We start from the raw sequence: 20,500 nt of genomic DNA, 5'->3' as shown, positions 1-20,500 counted from the left end.
CACGTCTTCAGGAAACTTAAGAAGTCCAGTTGCTCTTATTTCTAAACTCCCTAGATTCCCATGACCTAGATGATGGTGAACCTACACAGATGGTGACCAGCTGTCTTACTGTGTCTTGTGAAACAACATACATTGTCTTTTTTCACGAGGGTGTAACTATCTGTATGCTGGCATCTGTCTTATTTCCAGCCATTTCATTTCCTGCTTTCTGTTCCATCTCTTCATTGTCCTTATTCTTATCACCACACTGTGTTTGTGCTGAAAGAGAAATCATTTCCCATGACTAAAACTGACTCTGAAGTATGATCTCATTAACTCATCTGCATTTTGCTGAGGCCTATAACCACCACAGACTTTTTTTTAAGAATAAAGAGAGTAAAGTCCAGAGTATTATTTCAGCTTTATTCTCAAACTAATCAATAATATATTTTTCTGAATAAAGCCCTAATACGCCTTCGTGCTTTGCTCCAACCCAATGACTATATAAAAGATGCTTCAGTCATCGGTTTAAACTCGCAGTAACAGATAACAACCATTAGAGGGCAGCAGACTTCTCTGTTTATTCCGCTTTTCAAGAAGAAGAAGAAACGCTCCACACCACTTCCTTAACTGCAGTGATGGAGGTAGCCTCTGATGGATGTTGTTCCTTTAAGAAAGTCCCTCTGTCAGAGACGGAGTTGGATTTCTGCGGTCAGGCGTATTCCGTGTCCGTCCTGAAACCCGGATATTGTTGTCCGGAGACTGACGGGAACTTCAGAGCCGACGGGACCATCACTCTGATAATGGGACTGAAGAATATCCTGGTCGACACTGGGGGACCGTGGGACCGGGACTTCCTTCTGACGTCCTTAAAAAAGAGAGGTTTGGACCCAGAAAACATTGAGTTGGTCGTGGGCACCCACGGACACTCAGACCACATTGGAAATCTGAGTCTTTTCCCAACTGCAAAGATGATTGTTGGATATGACGTCAGTGAAGGGGACAGATACAGTCCCAGCGAGCTGGCAGAGGGAAAGACTTACACCGTGGATGAACATGTGAGTTTTTCATTTTTGTCACAACACACTGAAATTTAAAGGTTGAACCGAGAGATTTATTTATTGTTTTGATCTTCATTTAGCTGGAATACAACACACTGAAACCACTGCGATGAAAACACGGACTGTGTGTGTGTGTGTGTGTGTGTACCAGTTGTCATTACTATTTACGCAGTAATGAACTATTACACTATTTACATTTACATAATTACCTTAGGGATTAATAAAGTATTCTCATTCTGATTACATTAATTCTCACTGAAGGCATCAGAACTATGAATGAACACATGTGGAATCTGTAATAACACAAAAGTGTGAAATAACTCAAAACATGTTGGATATTTCAGATTCTTCCAAACAGCCTTTGCTTTGATTCCTGCTTCGCTCACTCTTGGCGTTCTCTCCATGAGCTTCATGAGGTCGTCTCCTGAAATGGTTTCCAACAGTCTTGAAGGAGTTCAGAGATGCTGAGCACTTGTTGGTCCTTTGCCTTCACTCTGAGCTCCATCTCATCCCAAACCATCTCCACTGGGTTTAGGTCAGGTGACTGTGGAGGCCAGACCATCTGGTCAGCACTCCATCACTCTCCTTCTTGGTCAAACAGCCCTGACACAGCCTGGAGGTGTGTTTGGGGTCATTGTGCTGTTGGAAAATAAATGATGGGATGCATGTGGCTGCAGGATGCTGTGGTAGCCATGCTGGTTCAGTGCACCATGCTTCACAGTGGGAACCATGCATGTAGAGACCATCGTTCACCTTTTCTCCGTCACACAAAGACACGGCAGGTGGAACCAAAGATCTCAGATTTGGACCCATCAGACCAAAGCACAGATGTCCTCTGGTCTAATGTCCACTCCTTGTGTTTCTCAGCAGCTGTTTGACCATAAAGGCCTGATTCACACAGTCTCCTCTGAACATGCAGAGATGTGTCTGCTACTGGAGTACTGTGTGGCATCTATCTGGGCTCTGATCTGAGCTGCTGTGATTTCTGAGGCTGGTGACTCGGATGAATGTATCCTCAGCAGCAGAGGGGACTCCTGCTCTTCCTTTCCTGGGGCGTCCTCATGTGAGACAGTTTCATCGTGGTCTTGATGGTTTTTGTGACAGCACTTGGGGACACATTCAAAGTTTTAGCAGTTTTACAGCCTGACTGAGCTTCAGTTCTTAAAGTAATGACGGGCTGTTGCTTCTCTCAGCTGATTGGTTCTCGCCATAATATGAATTCTAACAGTTGTCAAATATGGCTGTCAGCTGTGCACCAACCTGACTGCTGCACAACACACCTGATGGTCCCAACCTCATTAAGAAGGCAAGAAATTCAACAAATGAACCCTGACAGGCACACCTGTGAGGGGAAACATGTCAGGTGACGACATCATGAAGCTCACAGAGAAGGCCGAGGGTTTGCAGCGCTGCCCACAAAGCAAAGGGTGGAACCTAAAATATAAAACATATTTATCACTTTTGTCTTTACTACATAATTCCATATATCTTGCTTCATATATTTGATGTCTTCAGTTTGTATCTACAATGTAGAAAGTAGTAAAAATAAAGAAAAACCATTAAATAATTTCAACAATAATCTCAAAATTTGAATCCTGTGACACAGTTGGTGATTTCGTTGGTTTTTCTAAATGTATGTAGTGTTTTTAAATAGTCTTGTTTCATCCACAGGTGTCTATAGTTCCCACTCCAGGCCACACAGGACAAGATGTCAGCGTGCAGGTGAAGGGGACCTCAGCAGGCACCGTGCTGGTCGCAGGAGATCTGTTTGAGTGCTGCTCAGACGAGAACAGCTGGCGGGATCTAAGTATGAACGCCGCAGTACACGAGGTCAACCGCCAGGAGGCCTTACGTACTGCCGACGTGATCATACCAGGACACGGACTTCCATTCAGAGTTCTCAGGAACAAGTGACTCCAACTTGTGAATCGAAGGGACTTTACTGAATACTAGGAGCTTGACTCGGATCATTCAAGCCAAAGTTAAGAACTTCTGGCAGGAAGACAAACTTCCACATACACCACTGTGACTAGGGGTGGGTTTTTATAATCGATTTATCGATTAAAATAGATTCTGGCTTGGATAACGTAAAATCGATTCATTAAAATCCTGAATCGATTTTTTAATATAAATGTATTTTGCCCGAAATGCCAGAATCTGTGGTGAAATCTCACAAAATTTCAACAACCACCAAACAGCTAAGACAGTAAATGAGAGCAGGAACACGGATTCTGCACAAAGACGTAAACACACAGCGCAGCCCGCGGATCAGAATCAGTTAGATGTCGCCTTTCTCACGGTCGGGGCTGAAAGCCAACAGCTCGCTGATTCTGATCTGTCGGCGGGTCCGTGCTTTGTGTTCACGCCCCTAATGCGCTGATTCTAAAGCTGTTAGTTTGATGTCTCTCCAAACAATATTGACCGCAGCAAAAGAAGATCCAAACTAGGCTTCACATAAACATCGTCATGTATTCACTCTGACTTTTACTGTTTTGCTTCCACCAGGATGCACAGCTCTCTCGCGCGTGCTCGCGCTCTCCCCCCCCTCTCTCTCTCCCCCCCCCCCCCCCTCTGTACTGTTTTCTGCATTATTTGCTTGCTTGTTACGCACAAGTCTACCTTTGTTTACAGCGCTGTCGGCAGACGTTTTTTTTTTCCGTTTTATATACTTCTGAAAAGAAAACCTAATTTCTTCCGTTCAATACTGAACAAATTTAAAATTTTTAAAATTATGCAAAATGCAAAACGCTCAGCCATGTCTCTAATAAAACCGCTGTAACTTCAGAGGTAATGTTCATGTGTTGATTAATGGTTTTCTTTCGTTTTTGATGTACTGCAGAATATTTTTATAAAATCCCAGAACAGCAAAATCACCTTCATGTGTTTCTGTGTTTTATCCTCAGCTACTTTGACACAAAGGCCTCTGCTGTGATGCTCACACCTTTGACAAAGTCTTGCGTGTGTCAGCTTCCTTTTTATAGATACAAAAATATGTAAATGTACTGATCTGAATTATAATATTTCTGACTGTCAAAATTTCCCAGATTCAAATCGAAGTGAATCGAATCGAATCGAATTAAATCGAATCGTGGATCGAATCGATTTGGGACCTTGTGAATCGGAATTGAATCGATTCTAGAAATCAGTGACGATACCCAGCCCTAACTGTGACATTGAATGTAGTTTTCTGTGAATTGCTGTGTGATTTTCTACATTTCTGCCTTAATTCGTGTTACCTTTCACAGTGGACTGAGGAAAAAACGTCACATTCTCTGGTTAATGTTAAATGAACTCATAATAAAACTTGTATGGACTTTTCAACATGTAGTTGCAAAGTTGTGGTGGAACCACTGACATCAGCACACGACACAAATGAGGTCAGTGACAGAAGATGTTTATTGTTCCACTATTAAAGCCTCAAATATCAAACTGGTGTCTACAGAACATTTGTTCACAAAGCTTTATCTCCATTATTTCTTTATTACTGTTGGTCAGCAAGTTTATAACCAATCCTGAACTTCCAAAGAAATCCAAACTCTGTTGTCTGTAATCATTAATGCCTCATTTAATAAAGACTATTCAAAATGAGCTTTTTTGAAACGATGTAATGGATTAAAGAAGAAGAAACAAACTTTTCTGTCCCACACGTGAAGTTTGTCTTGGACGTACAGCTGAACAAACAGGTGAGCCTGAAGCTACATGGATCTACTCGTGTTTGGTTAAAGTTATTTCCACAGCCCAAAGACAAATTCTTCACTGAAAAGATCAAAATCATAAACAAACCTTTAGAGCAGCGGTCTCCAACCTTTTTTGCGCCACGGACCGGTTTATGCCCGACAATATTTTCACGGACCGGCCTTTAAGGTGTTGCGGATAAATACAACAAAATAAAACTAGTACTGGTACTGAAAAAAAGAAGATTTATTCATAACACACGTGAAAAGACCAAGGAAAACCGAGTAAACGATAAAAACGATAACAAAATAACGCTGAAAACTGATAAAAACCCTGAAAACTATACATTTCACACCTGAGCCTCAACTCTCGCGGCCCGGTACCGGTCCGAGGCCCGGGGGTTGGGGACCGCTGCTTTAGAGGACTCGATATCAAAGAAGCAAGGATCGATAAGTTAAAGAGAACTCCTTTGAAGGGGTGATTTGTTAAAGCCCCACCTTTAGCTGCATCTGAGGACCCGTGAGAGCTAAAACACAAACATGAACGTTTTATCTGTAAACTTGAAAATGTGGACACTTGGTGAAAAGCAGAACTCTGCAGAGTCAGCGTATACAGGAGGGTGTGCGACGAGTCTCCTACATAAACTGTCTGCAGACTCAGTCGTTCGCACCATCACGCTCTTCCTCACTGATTTGAAGAACTATGGGAAGAACTACGGCTCACTCAGGAAGTCAGATATGTGGGAGGGTTGATAGGAGGAGGAGGACCAGCCAGTCTGGATCCTGACATCAGCAGTTTTGTGTGTGGTTGATATCCGACTCTGATGAAAGGTCACATGTTTGACGATTTAAAAAAACAGCAGAAAAAGAGAAAACACAAAAGAAACTTGAATTAAAAATGTATTTTTACATAGTGAAAATATTTGACAAACATGAGAGAGCCGAATTAAACTCTACAGATTTATATGTTAATAAGCCTCAGCATGTCTAATACTGAAACACAGTTTTAGGACCTCTTTAACTTGTTCTGCTCCACTTGTTCTGTTGCTTCAGTCATATTTACATCTACATAGTTCTGACCAGTGTTGGTCAAGTTACTTGAAAAAAGTAATCAGTAACTAATTACTGATTACTTCCCCAGAAAAGTAATCCCGTTACTTTACTGATTACGTATTCTTAAAAGTAATTAATTACTTAGTTATTTAGTTACTTTTTAAAAACATGATTTACAACCTGAATAGGTGATAAAGTGATAGATCTTTCAGCCCAATTCTACTTTTTCTACATAATCCATCATACAAAATGTAATCAAATGGAAAAGTCTCTTTTTAAAACTTGTTTTATTAGTTTTAATCTTTTAACTTTATGCATCAAGCAAAAATTAAGTTATCTGCAACATTCTCTGACTGGAAGAAATTAGTTTAACATTTAAACCTATTTTCTGCACATTCCAGCACATAAAATAAAATATATTTTGTGTTTACACTCAGTCTTTCAAATAGATGCAAGTAAAACACAGCAGAAAAGAAATAAAGTCAAAGACTAGCGGTCCTGTTGCTCTATTTTCACCTGTAAAGCAGGAGTGGGGTAGGCGGAGGTTTACCCTGGTGCAGGTGTGCCGCAGCGGTCAGTGGAAGAATCCGCGAGTTTCTCTGTGAATTTCCCATTACGTCGTAGCTACTCGGTGCTTGTTTAGGGTTTTTTTCGCTGTAAAAAGAAGTTTTCTTCCCACGCACAACGGACACTAATGTTTTTGTCACTTTTTATGGAATCAAACTCAAAGTAAGGTCAGTACTTCCACGCTTTAAACGCTGCACGCTCATACTCTCTCTGCACTCGATATATGATCCATTGTTGATCTGCACACAGCTGTTGTCACCAACGTCGCACTCGCTTACGTCACTGTCATGAGACATTCTCGCAAAAAATCACAGTTTTAGTAACGCAGTAACGCAGCGTTCCTACGGGAAAGTAACGGTAATCTAATTACCGTTTTTGCAATAGTAATCCCTTACTTTACTCGTTACTTGAAAAAAGTAATCAGATTACAGTAACACGTTACAAGTAACATGTTACTGCCCATCTCTGGTTCTGACACTGCTGATGGTTGACATATCCAGCCTCGCTGTTGAACTCCCTCTGATAAGTAACACATCACTCCGTGTCTTTACTTTTTTGTCTTTCTGTTGTTCGTCTGGTTCTCTCTGTTTCTGCTCACAGGTCCTAAATCCACGCACACCTGACCAGTCCAGAAAATGCTGCGGGGTAACTGCTTACAGTCAGTGTCGCTGGCTAAATGAAAGTTGCTGTTTTATTGCTTTTGTCGCGCTGCAGGCTACAGTAGACCCCAGCTGAGCTCTGTGTAAGAATACAAATGTCCCAGCTCTGCAGCACCAATAACTCCATGTGACTGCTAAATCACCCACTCTACCCACTCACAGCCAACCCCTGTGTGGTCTACCCAGGTGCTATAACACTACTATGCTAATAACACTAACGGTTATTTGCCATGTTTGGATTGGAGCGAATGCTTTTGTTCTTTCTACATTTCTTGCGTTCACTGGGTACACACCCACACCCACAGTGAGGTGGGTTTGAATGCTGTAGAGCTGCAGTAGAAATACTTCTATCAAGCAAACGTTTCAGTGGAAACCACACCCAGAACCACACAAAGCCTCTACCTGCTCACACACAAGTGCACCAAGTGGAGATCAAATCGCTTCCACGTCTGCACAGCTGTTTCATATGTAAGCTGTGGGGTGTCGCCACGCCAGCAGGAGTGTCTTAGAGAAGTATCCACACGGAGGCGACTGTACCCTGCAGCAGCATGTGAGGAAGAGGACGAAGAAGAGCCAGCTGGGAGATGGAGAGGAGAACAGGTGGAGAATCGACAGGCTGCTCCCTCTTTGTAAAGGAATTTAAAATAGTTTAAAATAACAAGTTTTGTGTTAAAAATCCATATTTTTCTTTAGTTGGATGAAACATTGTGTCCTTTTACTTAATAGTTCTGTTGTGTTTGTTGCATTTATTGCTAAAGAAGTTTATACGCTTTATACATTTGTAAGTGGATCTACAGCATTACCTCATACCTAATAAGGATGTTCTGTATTTGTGTCATTAGACCCATTTATTAAAAACAGGCGTTGATACCTGTTCGATATGGATGAAGGCAGTTATAATGTTACATGATGAAACATGCAGTGAGACACATTCTGAAGTAGCAGAGGGTTCATTAGTGCTGTGAGGGACAATGAGCATGATTCATATGATCGTGTACATATGTGAGGGACCAAGCAGCCAAGCATCATCAGCGAAGCAAAATCTTCAAAAAGGGTTTGCTTTATTTTAACCCTCAAAAGGTTAAAAAATGACAAAATTCAAAACATAATTATCAGGCCCATAAAAGAGGTCGACTATAACTCTACGAAAAGCAATTTCCAGAAACAACCAAACAAACAAAGTGAGACACAACTTAACTCACAAACTGACCTGATTACAAAGACACATGAGGGTGGCTTTTATAATGTTTTGGCCAAACCATTTAAGCCCAGTATGCGGAAACAAAAACACACTAATATTAACTAAACACAGAATAACCTAAGTAAACCTAAAACACCCCTGCTCCTGGTAAGCGCATGGTTGGTCCTGCTGAGCAGGTATTTTGTTCCCAGAGTCCTCAGCCACACCTTCTGCCCAGGCAGGAAACAGCCACCTGCCTGGGCAAATAAGAAAAGCTTTGTCTTTTCTCTTCAATACTTTAGCACTATAAGGAAATTCCTCTGACCTCCTTTATTAGAGGAAAAAAGCTCAAAAGTCAGACTTGTTAAATTTAAAGAAGATATGTCTATTTGAATCTTTCTTTGCACACCAGGTAACTCAAAGAAAGAGAAACATAATTAATATAACAAAACATTTTAGAAAAACCACACAATGTTACTATGTGCGCGCCTCATAATATCAGTGTTAGGTTTAACTAGTGATGGGCAGATGAAGCTTCATGAAGCACTGAAGCTTTTCATCCAATTGGTTCACAGCACAAAGCTTCTTGAAGCTTCATTTGCTCTAGTAGGACACCTACTGGACGTAAAAATATTAGTTGGCATGAATTTGAAGAGTGTGGCCTTTTGCACACAGCCTGTAAATGTCAACAACAAAAGGAGTGTGTAAAACATCTATATTGTAGTGATGCAGTATACTGTGTATATTTATACTGGCAGTATGGAAAATGATCATTTGGAAATGCTTAAAATGGAAATGATCATTTACTGTGAGGTGTGGTTGGGGTGTGGACAGTGGTTGTGCTTTTGTAACGTTGAGGTGTGGACAGCTTCAGTCCTGCCCACATTTTATTCTGTAAAAACTACATTTTCACTGCTTTTATGGCCTTTTTAGTGGGGAGAACATAGCTAGGATTTAATGATTTAACAAATCTTTTAAATCCTTTGTCCTCCACGATGCTAAATGGCTGGGAGTCCTCAATCACCATGCTAACCAGGTCTTCATCTATTTGAGATTGTTCTCCTGAGGAAAGACAACAAAGACAAAGCACAAATATAAATATCACACATGTAACTTATTACAGTTGTATAATATTGTTATATCATTTAGTAACATTACTGCATGCTATATTATCATGACATTTGATGGTTCACCTGGTCTTGCTCCACAATTGGTGTTTTGTGTTCTTTTGCAGCTTTTTTCTATTTGCTGTTGTTTTCTTAAGTTGCAGTCCACTTGACCTCTCAGGGTCACTGTACAGATCAATGTAATGTCCTGATGCACGAAAATCCAAGAAAGTTGATTGTTAGTTGGGGTTTGGGGAAGGTTGGGTAACATCCTGTCAGCCGTGACTGAAGAAAGGTTTGTTCCACTGATGTTTCCTCCAACATCCAGATGAACAGAACCTGGGTGATTTGCTCGCCTCTAGAGGGATCTCTCTTCTAAGATATACATATGATGTAAATTTAACATCAAGCTAGAAGTAAATCAAGTTCAGCATTATTCATGTAAGCCAGTCAATAATTACTAAAACTTAAAAAAACACAACAGGCCTCGTCTGTTTTGTCACATAACTTTGAAATTCAGAAAATAGTCATTTTTATTTTAATACCATGATTTTTAGATCTGAGATGACCCAATAACATTTGTAACATAATTCATTTTGTTTATGTTTACACAAACAATAACGATATGAGAGCAAACTACAAAGACTGTGTGTGGATGCATTTCCATAACACGTACAGAAAATATAAAGAAACTATTGCTACCACACACACGTGTGAAAACTAAGCAGAGAGAAGCTGACCGATGTCAGCACAGGAAGCTGCCTTGTGGCAAAGATATCAGCTCACCACAGAAGTGCTCTTCTTCTGCTTCCACTGGATCTTTATAAATTTAATCATCAAACAGGTAAAACTCACTATCAGCTCATTTACAAATGACCTTTAAACACTATTTTAGTAGTAGTCACTCAGCTCTACAGAGGGTAAAACCAAACCAGAAAATTGTGGGGAATGTTATTTGTGTATCTTCCTGTCCTTACCTTAGTCTGTGTGGACGACATGAAACTGAAAGAAATGTGCTGGTTTGAAAATGCATTGACTATTTCATGTTATTTCAAACAGACACAAATAATGTTTAGAAACAGAGATACTGTTGTACCTTTGCAGTCTCTGCAGAGACGCGTTCATGTTGTGAAATGTTTTACGAATTGTCAAAAAAACAAAAACCCAGTAAACTAAAGTAAAGCGCAGTCTTTGTGTCTTTTCTCAACTCCACACAACATTTGACCAAACGTGGATTTTCATTTACAAGCTCTCAGCTAAAATCTCCCAGGTAGCCAATGACTTTTCACTATTTGTTATAACCAAATGGAAATGTTACAATGACTGAGCTGTAAACCAAGAGTACTTGTATGATGTGTAATTATAAAAGGTAACATTAGAAGTACTTTTGAGTACTCTGCAATAGGCTCTTATGGTGGATTTGGGATCTTGTAACATAAGAACACACAGGACGACTAATTTTTCATCATGTCCATTAATATGTTTTCTCACATACATATTTGAGTAGGTTGGGGGATATGCATGGCAACATATGTGATAGACTGATAGACTACTTAAAGACATGCCGTTTAAAGTGCTATCTTTCCTGATAACTCTGACAAAGGCTACAGCGTGTTAGTGAAGCAATAAGTTTATACTGTGTATGTGCTGTTGGAGCTACAATGCCTTTTGATTACAGCTCTTACAGATTATGTAGCAAAAACTCCACAGAGGGGGGTTATTTTTCCACTATTGCACCCTGTGGAAACAGCTTTGATAGACTCCAGATTTTTATTTCCTGTGCATACACGTACAGTGGGGCAAAAAAGTATTTAGTCAGCCACCGATTGTGCAAGTTCCCCCACTTAAAATGATGACAGAGGTCAGTAATTTGCACCAGAGGTACACTTCAACTGTGAGAGACAGAATGTGAAAAAAAAATCCATGAATTCACATGGTAGGATTTGTAAAGAATTTATTCGTAAATCAGGGTGGAAAATAAGTATTTGGTCACCTCAAACAAGGAAAATCCCTGGCTCTCACAGACCTGTAACGTCTTCTGTAAGAAGCTTTTCTGTCCCCCACTCGTTACCTGTATGAATGGCACCTGTTTGACCTCATCATCTGTATAAAAGACACCTGTCCACAGCCTCAACCAGTCAGACTCCAAACTCCGCCATGGCCAAGACCAAAGAGCTTTCGAAGGACACCAGGAAAAGAATTGTAGACCTGCACCAGACTGGGAAGAGTGAATCTACAATAGGCAAGCAGCTTGGTGTGAAAAAATCAACTGTGGGAGCAATCATCAGAAAATGGAAGACATACAAGACCACTGATAATCTCCCTCGATCTGGGGCTCCACGCAAGATCTCATCCCGTGGGGTCAAAATGATCATGAGAACGGTGAGCAAAGATCCCAGAACCACACGGGGGGACCTGGTGAATGACCTGCAGAGAGTTGGGACCAAAGTAACAAAGGTCACCATCAGTAACACACTACAACGGCAGGGAATCAAATCCCGCAGTGCCAGACGTGTTCCGCTGCTGAAGCAAGTGCATGTCCAGGCCCGTCTGAAGTTTGCCAGAGAGCACATGGATGATACAGCAGAGGATTGGGAGAATGTCATGTGGTCAGATGAAACCAAAGTAGAACTTTTTGGTATAAACTCAACTCGTCGTGTTTGGAGGAAGAAGAATACTGAGTTGCATCCCAAGAACACCATACCTACTGTGAAGCATGGGGGTGGAAACATCATGCTATGGGGCTGTTTTTCTGCCAAGGGGACAGGACGACTGATCCGTGTTAAGGACAGAATGAATGGGGCCAAATATCGTGAGATTTTGAGCCAAAACCTCCTTCCATCAGTGAGAACTTTGAAGATGAAACGAGGCTGGGTCTTCCAACATGACAATGATCCAAAACACACCGCCCGGGCAACAAAGGAGTGGCTCCGTAAGAAGCATTTGAAAGTCCTGGAGTGGCCTAGCCAGTCTCCAGACCTCAACCCCATAGAAAATCTGTGGCGGGAGTTGAAAGTCCGTGTTGCTCGGCGACAGCCCCAAAACATCACTGCTCTTGAGAAGATCTGCATGGAGGAATGGGCCAAAATACCAGCTACTGTGTGTGCAAACCTGGTAAAGACCTATAGTAAACGTTTGACCTCTGTTATTGCCAACAAAGGTTATGTTACAAAGTATTGAGTTGTATTTTTGTTATTGACCAAATACTTATTTTCCACCCTGATTTACGAATAAATTCGTTACAAATCCTACCATGTGAATTCATGGATTTTTTTTTCACATTCTGTCTCTCACAGTTGAAGTGTACCTCTGGTGCAAATTACTGACCTCTGTCATCATTTTAAGTGGGGGAACTTGCACAATCGGTGGCTGACTAAATACTTTTTTGCCCCATTGTAGCATGATGTGCTGTTCTGCTATGAATGGTTAAACTGGAGGCATGCAGACTCAGTGCAAGTGCAAGGCCTAGACGAGAACAGGCAAGAGAGCAGAACTGAGTTGCATGTTCTCAGTTAAACACATGCACACACTTGGGCCATATGGTGGTGAAGGTTTAAGGGAAGCCAGTAGACTGTGACTCAGGGAACAGATATGGTCTGGGGGAAGGAAGACAGGAGAATTAGTTCATGCATCATTTTCGGGTAATCTCTTCACAACCATAATTCACTAGAATGAGAGGGATACACTGAGTCTGAATTCCTCGGAGTAATGCAGAGAGGCTGAGCAGGCAGGAGAGGAGAGGTGGAGTTTTGAGCAGGAGGTGCTGTAAGAAAAACCATTGGGTGCAAACATGTTAATCTCCTCCCTCAATAGCTGTCTTACCTTCTGCCGCTGTGCTGGAGAAGGAGAACTGGCCACGCCCATCTGCCTGTGCCACCACCAGCATGCACTCTTCTCGCCTCGGCCCCCAGCTCCTCACTACCACTGCCCGAGCCTTCTACCAAACTCGTGACAAATAAGCTCTCCAACTCTATTACCTCACACAACCCTCATCTTCCTCTCTCCGTGTCCACTAGAGTTGGATGTCTCAAGACTGGTCTTGGTCTCGATACCAGTCTCGAGACCACTTTTACGTGATCTTGGTCTTGTCTTGGTCTCGATGGACATTGGTCTTGGTCTTGTCTTGGTCTTGGATCCCTCAGTCTTGTCTTGGTCTTGCTGTCTCAGATCGACATAGTGGTCGGGAGATTTGGAGTTAACAGTATCCATGAAACACAACGTAACGTTCGATTTTGCCTCAGTCTCGGTCTTGGTCTCGACTTTGTCTTGGTCTTGGTTTAGGTGATCTTGACTACAAGTCTAGTGTCCACTCAGTAATCTCTGCTCCCTTTTCTTCCCATAGACCGTTCAAGTCCTCCGCCAGTTATCCCTGCAATCCCAGAACTGTTATTGTTACTCTGTCACTGTAGATAAGTCATTTCCACTGTAGCTAAACGTGTCCGTGTGATCTGCTGCCAGGGTCCGCCTGAGTTGCTCATAACAAACTCACCTTTAAAAAGACTTCAGCTTTCTTACAGTCAGTGGAGAATACTGTGCTAACATCCTCCTTCACAGCACGAGGTGGCTCTATTCCCCTCTCTAACATGTGTTCAATCACATTGAAGCCAATGATTGGCTCCTCTGCCACCCTATCTTCCTGAGCTACTAATACTGGTTCTAGAAGCTCTGACTGCGGAGCCTCTTCTGTGGGTAACCTGAATGTGATTTCAGCCCACCCAGCAAATAGCCAATGATAGAGATCAATCATCCTTGCAGTGTCCCTTCAGTGTGGTATGAAGCTGTGTGAGGGTGAGGTCTGTTTTAATCACTAACATATTGCAAAGACTTGGGCCTGACGACGGCTTCAGTAATTCCAGCTTCACTGTGATTCGTTTTAAGTCCAGTTTCGATTTGATGAATCAGGTTGGAGTCTGACAGTTTGTCTTTCTTACACCAATTCTGAATCGACTGTGTGTAGTCGCTTCAGTGAGCTGTGTTGGTGCCGGTAGAGCAGGTAACTCTGTGCCTAGACCCAGAATGAGTTCTTGGGATTGTCTTTGTTAGTCTTGCCATTTCTTCCTCTGACTCTTTTGTCGAGGTTTGAAAACTCAGCTGCCGAGCTGCACGTTGTTCTTGTAGGCTGGTCAGTGCAACAACATCCTCAATGATACTGTCTTTCCTGTGCAGGGTCATCTCATTCTTTAACCTCTTGAGCAGTTTTCACTGACCTGTTCAGAAACACATTCCTCTTCCTCTACTTCCATAATTGTTTCAGCTGCTTCATTTATGGTTCTGATCAGCGTGTGCTTCTTTGACTGTTTCCCAGCTGAGATATTAGTTTGTAAACACACATGACATTGCTGCCGTAGTAATCAAAGAAGCTTTATGTTGACATGACATAAGTTACAATTATTTGATTGACAACAGCTGAGCTGAACATGAATTGTTCTTTGATACTTAAACCTGCAACAAACCTGTTTTTTTCCATGCATTATTTTTTCTGCCTTCTCACAGGTCACGATGTCCATCAGCAACGCCACTACCTGCACCAACGACAGTACGAGCCACTTCGACATCATCCACGTGTGCTTGTACTCCTTCATCTTCATCGTGGGTCTTACTTTGAATGTTATAGCTCTGGTATTTTTTTTTTGTCAAATCAAATCCAGATCCCCAACAGTTGTCTACATGACCAACCTGACCATGGCGGACTTTTTACTCATCCTCACTTTGCCAGTGAGAATCTACTACCACCTTGGATTAGAAGGCATTCCTCCGGTGTTGTGTGATTACCTTGGCTTGATCCTGAAGGCCAACATGTATGGGAGCATCTTATTCCTCGCTTGTATTTGCTTTGACCGCTGCGTCGCTGTCAGCTTTCCTATGTCTACAAGAATTCAGAGAGCAAGACAGAAGTCACGGTTGATTTGTCTTGGAGTCTGGATACTGTCCTTTGGTCCAAGTGTGCCAATCTACATCCTCAAGCGTGAAAATGTTTCTTTAAATGTTACTAAATGTTTTGATAACCCACCGGTTTATGCCACACAACCAGCAGTAGTTTTTTCCACTTTATTTCTAGGGTTTGGGCTCCCTTTAGCAATTATGCTAATATGCTCCTGGATATTGGTTCATACTGTTCAAAAAAGCACTGTGGCTCAGACAAATCTGCTGGATAGCGGAAAGATCCGGAGGATGATCGCTACAAGTCTGCTTATTTTCCTATTCAGTTTCTCTCCATACCATGCTACCCTAGCTGTCCTCTCCCTGCACAGAGAGCCTATAACCGCTACAACTTGTAGCAGTATGCACCCCATGTTGGCTGCATACCGCTACAGCCTGGTGGTGGCTTGTCTAAACACAGTGCTTAACCCCATTGCGTATTATTTCACCACAGATACCTTCAGGAAGAACATGGTGATAGGCACTGTTCAAAAGATGTTCCCCCTGTACAATCTGAGTTCAGGGCAGAGACAGCTGAGTGCTCACAATAGCTGAAAAATGTTGGAGGATCTCCTAGTCCCACTTAGCTCCATGGGTCACTGTTATCCTGAAAGGTGCATTCTGGGCATGTTTTCCTCAGTTGTCTGTATCTGTCTGTCTTTGGTTTATGTTCTCACCAACATCATCACGAGTTCTGTTTTTCTCCTTTGTGCTCTTTCCATCAAATTTGATGAAATACAAGCAGACTGTGAAATGACTTTTGCTTCTCTCTATATTGCTACTCAACCTTTAACGTCTTATTTATGAGGTGTTCTTTAAATGAGGGTCCTTCCAAAAGGTTCTTAACTCACTGGCATTAATTTTAGTTTAATATCAAACCTGCATACAGCACAGTGCAGCCAGAGACACCATTTCATCAACCACCAAGGGAAGTATTATGCTTGCACAATACTAAGCCACCACAGTGAAGTGTACGGTGGTTTCTCCACAACACATCTTGCATAATCTTGTATATACTATGTCTTCACAATGGTCATAAAGGGGTTTTTTTGGGTTTTTTTTACTATGCAATAACAGATGTAATGCACAACGCTCATGGAGATGCAATAAAATAATATTCTATTATAAAAAAGTAGAAGATAATATCTTCTATTATATACGTTTGAACTACGTAAACATGAATTGCTATTGCTCTGCAAGGGTCCATTTATTCTGTTCCAAATTTTTTTTAGTGCTGTCCGCATTAATGCGGCAAATCTCAGCGAGTTAAAGTGGATCGCCCCGTGCATAGAGCTGCATGGCATCAACGCGTTAGCGTGGTTAGCTCGTCAACACGTTGACGAGCTAACCACGCTAACCATTGCCCTGTGCAGCCCCACGGGCGATCTACTTTAACTCGCTAACTGAGATTTGCTGCATTAATGCGGTTATGGTGTTAACATAATTTTAAAGAGATTAACACTGACAGCACTAAAAAAAATTATATAAGAAGCACATAAACAGATTATCTGATTATTAGCAGCTAGCGGCTACGTGACTCCTACTGAAGCAGTAATATTGTATTTAATTTTTCACACACTGCTTCTGTGTGTTGGCTTCATTTTGTTAAATAAATCATTATACGATGTAATATGTCCGATTTTGTTGTTCACCTGAAATTGTATGTACATCATCTGAAGACTTGCTGAAGACCATATTATTTATGTTCTGTTATGTTGGATTGCACAGAGGCCAAGACTTGATTGTATTCTTTCATCATTTCTAGACCTGTTTCCAAAAAAGTCGGGACACTGGACACAACAAATCAAATGTTGTAGCTTTATCTTGCAAGTTCAGCACCTGGACTCTTTTACCAGAAAGCAATGCTGTTGGAAACAGAGCTTGTCTGTACACCAGCATATTGCAGCTCCAAAAGATGGAAAATTAATAAATGAAATTATATTCTTGTATTCTCTGTGTCAAGTCGCTAAATGAAAAGTCCCCTGCTGTTATCTCCTGTCTCTTTATTGTTGTCTGTCTGTTATTTTGCATTCTGATTGGATGAGGCCATGATGATAACAGCTTTCAATTCCTTTGAACCTCCTCATTAGGTTCCTCATCATAGGAGTTTCAAAGGAATATCAAAATTGGACCTCTTAGGCTTCAAGTTTGTTTATTTCAGCCTTTATGGCCAAACATTTTTGTTCCATCCATTTACTGGGGAGTTCTCACTAAAGTAAGATTATTGGGGAAGTTGGAAACTTTATCCTGGCTTTTCAGTGTAAAGCAGTGGCTTCTTAGGTGCTGAGCAGCCTTGAAATTGTAATAAAGTGAATTCAAAGTCAAATAATCTTTCTATAAACACATTTTGGACTAAATGTATGAATGCATGATGCATGAAATAGATGCAGCAGTTATGCGATATATCTAAAGAAATCAAACCATCGATGTGTAATGTGTAACAATAAGAAAAGATGCAGGGAAAAAGTACCGAACACATGAAGAAAGGGAAATCACATGGAAAGTCATGACATCAGCTGAAATCTGTCAGTAATTAGAAAGCAATCCTGTCACTTAGTACTGATTATTATCAGCTAGTTAAGGCCTATTTGATGGCCAATAAAAAGTTGTGTCATTACCAATGTGCCACACAATGGACATTCTTGATAAAAATCTACCAGGATGATGAACAAAGAGTGCATGTTTCAGCAAGACAATGATGCCAAGGCCAAGGAAACTCTAAACTGGTTCCAGCCAATCAGCTGACCTGCATCCAAATCTATGGGGAGTTATAGCACGGCCCACGGGACCTTCAGGATTTGAATCCTATTTGTGTGGGAGAATGGGCCAAAGCCACACCTGAGCAGTGCCTGCAGCATGTTTCTTCATGCAGACGGTGTCTTCAAAGGTCATTATACCTCAACATCATACAAAATATTCAACTTAAGAATTTACGCAGCGTTTTTCTTGTAATTACAATTGTTTGGTGAAGTGAGTAAAACAATGTGCTTTGTAATTGAAGGGCGGAAACAGCTTTGGTGTTTCCTTCTGCTTTTGCTTTGACTGCACAATCTTAACCGACAGATCTTTATGAGAAGTTGAACTTGTGTTCATGTCTGTGGCTTCCTGTGGTGTGGTTGTCTATGTGTGTGATCTCTAAAAACAACAGAGCTTAGACACAAAGGCTCTAGTTTTGCTGTAACTTCCTCTTGTTCAAACTGAAATGCTCGAATGTGTAAAGAAACTGTATTTTTACTTGTGAAAAGCATGCCTCTGTGGCTGTAAGGAGTGTGTTTCTCTGCGAGGACCAAATTAAGTTTAAAATCAACATTTAGAATCAAAGCAATCAGAAGGTTCAGCCGAGAATACTACTTTAAAATCTGAATACTTCATCCAGCATTAGGACCTGAAATATCAACCATGTCTTTATTGCAAGGCTACACATTTTATTTTTCATCATGCAACTGTACAGTTTTAAATTGGCATCAGATCATTTTCCTAATGTTTTAAAGTAATCGTGTAATATTTAAAGACACACAGAGGTGGATCAGCCCTATAATAACACATCAGTAACACAGAGTACTTCACAAGCCTTCAAATGAAAAAGTATAAATACTCAGAGGGTCTCAGGCAAGAAGGCGTTTGCTAAATCACTACTTTAGTTAGTGGTGGATACGCGATGATTCCTGACCAATAAGTGCTTTTATTTTTGTAGCTATGGTACAGAGGTGTTTGTCATTTCGATCATTACAGTAACAATGTATGACAACTATTAATAACAAAATGCATTAAAAATAAAAAGAAGAGCCGCATTTTTCACTTTTTCTAGGATTGTACTTTCTGGCTTTGAAGCTTTATCAGGAGCTCACAATCACATCTTCTTTATAATAAAGGCTGTAAGGACATATCTGCAAATACTCAGTCAATCAATCAGGATAATTTGCTGGTTGATGTGGAGACAGAGGCCACGTGGACGACACAGTCGTTACTAAACACAGTAGTATTTCTATGTTATGGTGAAAAGGTTTACATATTAGTTAATGGAAGGATTTTGTACACTTGGGCAATGAAGCGTACATCTCAGTGTAAGTCCTGCAGTGTAAAATATAAGCTTTTGGTGACTCCCAGTGGTTGAACAAAAGGATGGGAAATGTTCTTGCAGACATTCATGTAAAACTGAACATCAGCAAGAACATCTACTTCAAAATTATCAATAATTTATATGATTGATCATGCAATCTACGCTTGAAAACAATGTGCACACTTACATTCTTGGGCAATGCACAGTGCCTATAGTGCATCTCGTAAATTAATTCATTTGTAATCCAAAAGACATAAGATTGTTTAAAAGGCTTTTTTGAGTTAATTTTCCTTTGTTAGGATAATCTATGAGCACTTTTTTGTTTCTTTGGCTGTAGTGGTTAATATAATGGTAGGTTCTAAAAGATTTATCGCAAAACAAGTCTAATTTATATCACCAAATTCCACAAGAATTCAATTCAATTCAATTCAGTTTTATTTATATAGCGCCAAATCACAACAAAAGTCACCTCAAGGCTCTTCATAGATACAGAGAAAAGCCCAACAATCGTATGACCCCCTATGAGCAGCACTTTGGCGACAGTGGGAAGGAAAAACTCCCTTTTAACAGGAAGAAACCTCCGGCAGAACCAGGCTCAGGGAGGGGCGGGGCCATCTGCTGTGATTGGTTGGGGTGAGAGAAGGAAGACAGGATAAAAGACATGCTGTGGAAGAGAGACAGAGATTAATAACAGATATGATTCAATACAGAGAGGTCTGTTAATACATAGTGAGTGAGAAAGGTGACTGGAAAGGAAAAACTCAATGCATCATGGGAATCCCCCGGCAGCCTACATCTATTGCAGCATAACTAAGGGAGGATTCAGGGTCACCTGGTCCAGCCCTAACTATATGCTTTAGCAAAAAGGAAAGTTTTAAGCCTAATCTTAAAAGTAGAGATAGTGTCTGTCTCCTGAATCCAAACTGGAAGCTGGTTCCACAGAAGAGGGGCCTGAAAACTGAAGGCTCTCCCTCCCATTCTACTTTTAAATACTCTAGGAACAACAAGTAGGCCTGCAGAGCGGGAGCGAAGTGCTCTAATAGGGTGATATGGTACTACAAGGTCATTAAGATAAGATGGGGCCTGATTATTTAAGACCTTGTATGTGAGGAGCAGGATTTTGAATTCAATTCTGGATTTAACAGGAAGCCAATGAAGGGAAGCCAAAACAGGAGAAATAATTCCTTATTTAACATATCACCAGGACCGTTGTGAAGTGCCAGGAAGATTGCAAAGATTTAT

General features: G+C 41.1%; 2 protein-coding genes across 3 annotated transcripts; both read left to right on the top strand.

Moving 5' to 3' along the window:
* The first annotated feature begins 579 nt into the window (after window positions 1-579).
* mblac1 (metallo-beta-lactamase domain containing 1) lies at window positions 580-4,628 on the top strand. Of its 2 annotated transcripts, XR_014873444.1 has the most exons (3): window positions 580-1,037; window positions 2,712-3,032; window positions 4,213-4,628. XR_014873444.1 is itself a non-coding variant. In XM_085155416.1 (2 exons), exons 1-2 carry the CDS (start codon window positions 618-620, stop codon window positions 2,952-2,954), a joined length of 663 nt encoding a protein of 220 aa, XP_085011542.1. In that variant the 5' UTR covers window positions 580-617; the 3' UTR covers window positions 2,955-3,064. The 2 variants fall into 2 exon arrangements, 1 of the variants encoding a protein (XP_085011542.1); XM_085155416.1 differs by lacking the exon at window positions 4,213-4,628 and having other exon boundaries at window positions 2,712-3,064.
* Window positions 4,629-8,042: 3,414 nt separating this feature from the next.
* Window positions 8,043-16,921, top strand: LOC146523703 (lysophosphatidic acid receptor 6). Its single transcript, XM_085154890.1, has 2 exons — window positions 8,043-10,123; window positions 14,773-16,921. The coding sequence occupies exons 1-2, from the start codon at window positions 10,022-10,024 to the stop codon at window positions 15,751-15,753; spliced, it is 1,083 nt and encodes a 360-aa protein (XP_085011016.1). The 5' UTR covers window positions 8,043-10,021; the 3' UTR covers window positions 15,754-16,921.
* Window positions 16,922-20,500: the final 3,579 nt, after the last annotated feature.

Source organism: Neolamprologus multifasciatus, chromosome 3, assembly GCF_963576455.1.
Source record: "Neolamprologus multifasciatus chromosome 3, fNeoMul1.2, whole genome shotgun sequence".
Classification (NCBI taxonomy): Eukaryota; Metazoa; Chordata; class Actinopteri; order Cichliformes; family Cichlidae; genus Neolamprologus; species Neolamprologus multifasciatus.
Note: the sequence above shows the minus strand (reverse complement) of the source record. Positions and strands in the feature narration are given on the sequence as shown.

Excerpts from the sequence above, each read along its gene's own strand:
- mblac1 (XM_085155416.1), top strand. The coding sequence starts at position 618 with ATGGAGGTAGCCTCTGATGGATGTTGTTCCTTTAAGAAAGTCCCTCTG. Across the intron at positions 1,038-2,711 it reads CTTACACCGTGGATGAACAT|GTGTCTATAGTTCCCACTCC; the intron begins GTGAGTTTTTCA and ends TTTCATCCACAG.
- LOC146523703 (XM_085154890.1), top strand. The coding sequence starts at position 10,022 with ATGTCAGCACAGGAAGCTGCCTTGTGGCAAAGATATCAGCTCACCACA. Across the intron at positions 10,124-14,772 it reads TAAATTTAATCATCAAACAG|GTCACGATGTCCATCAGCAA; the intron begins GTAAAACTCACT and ends GCCTTCTCACAG.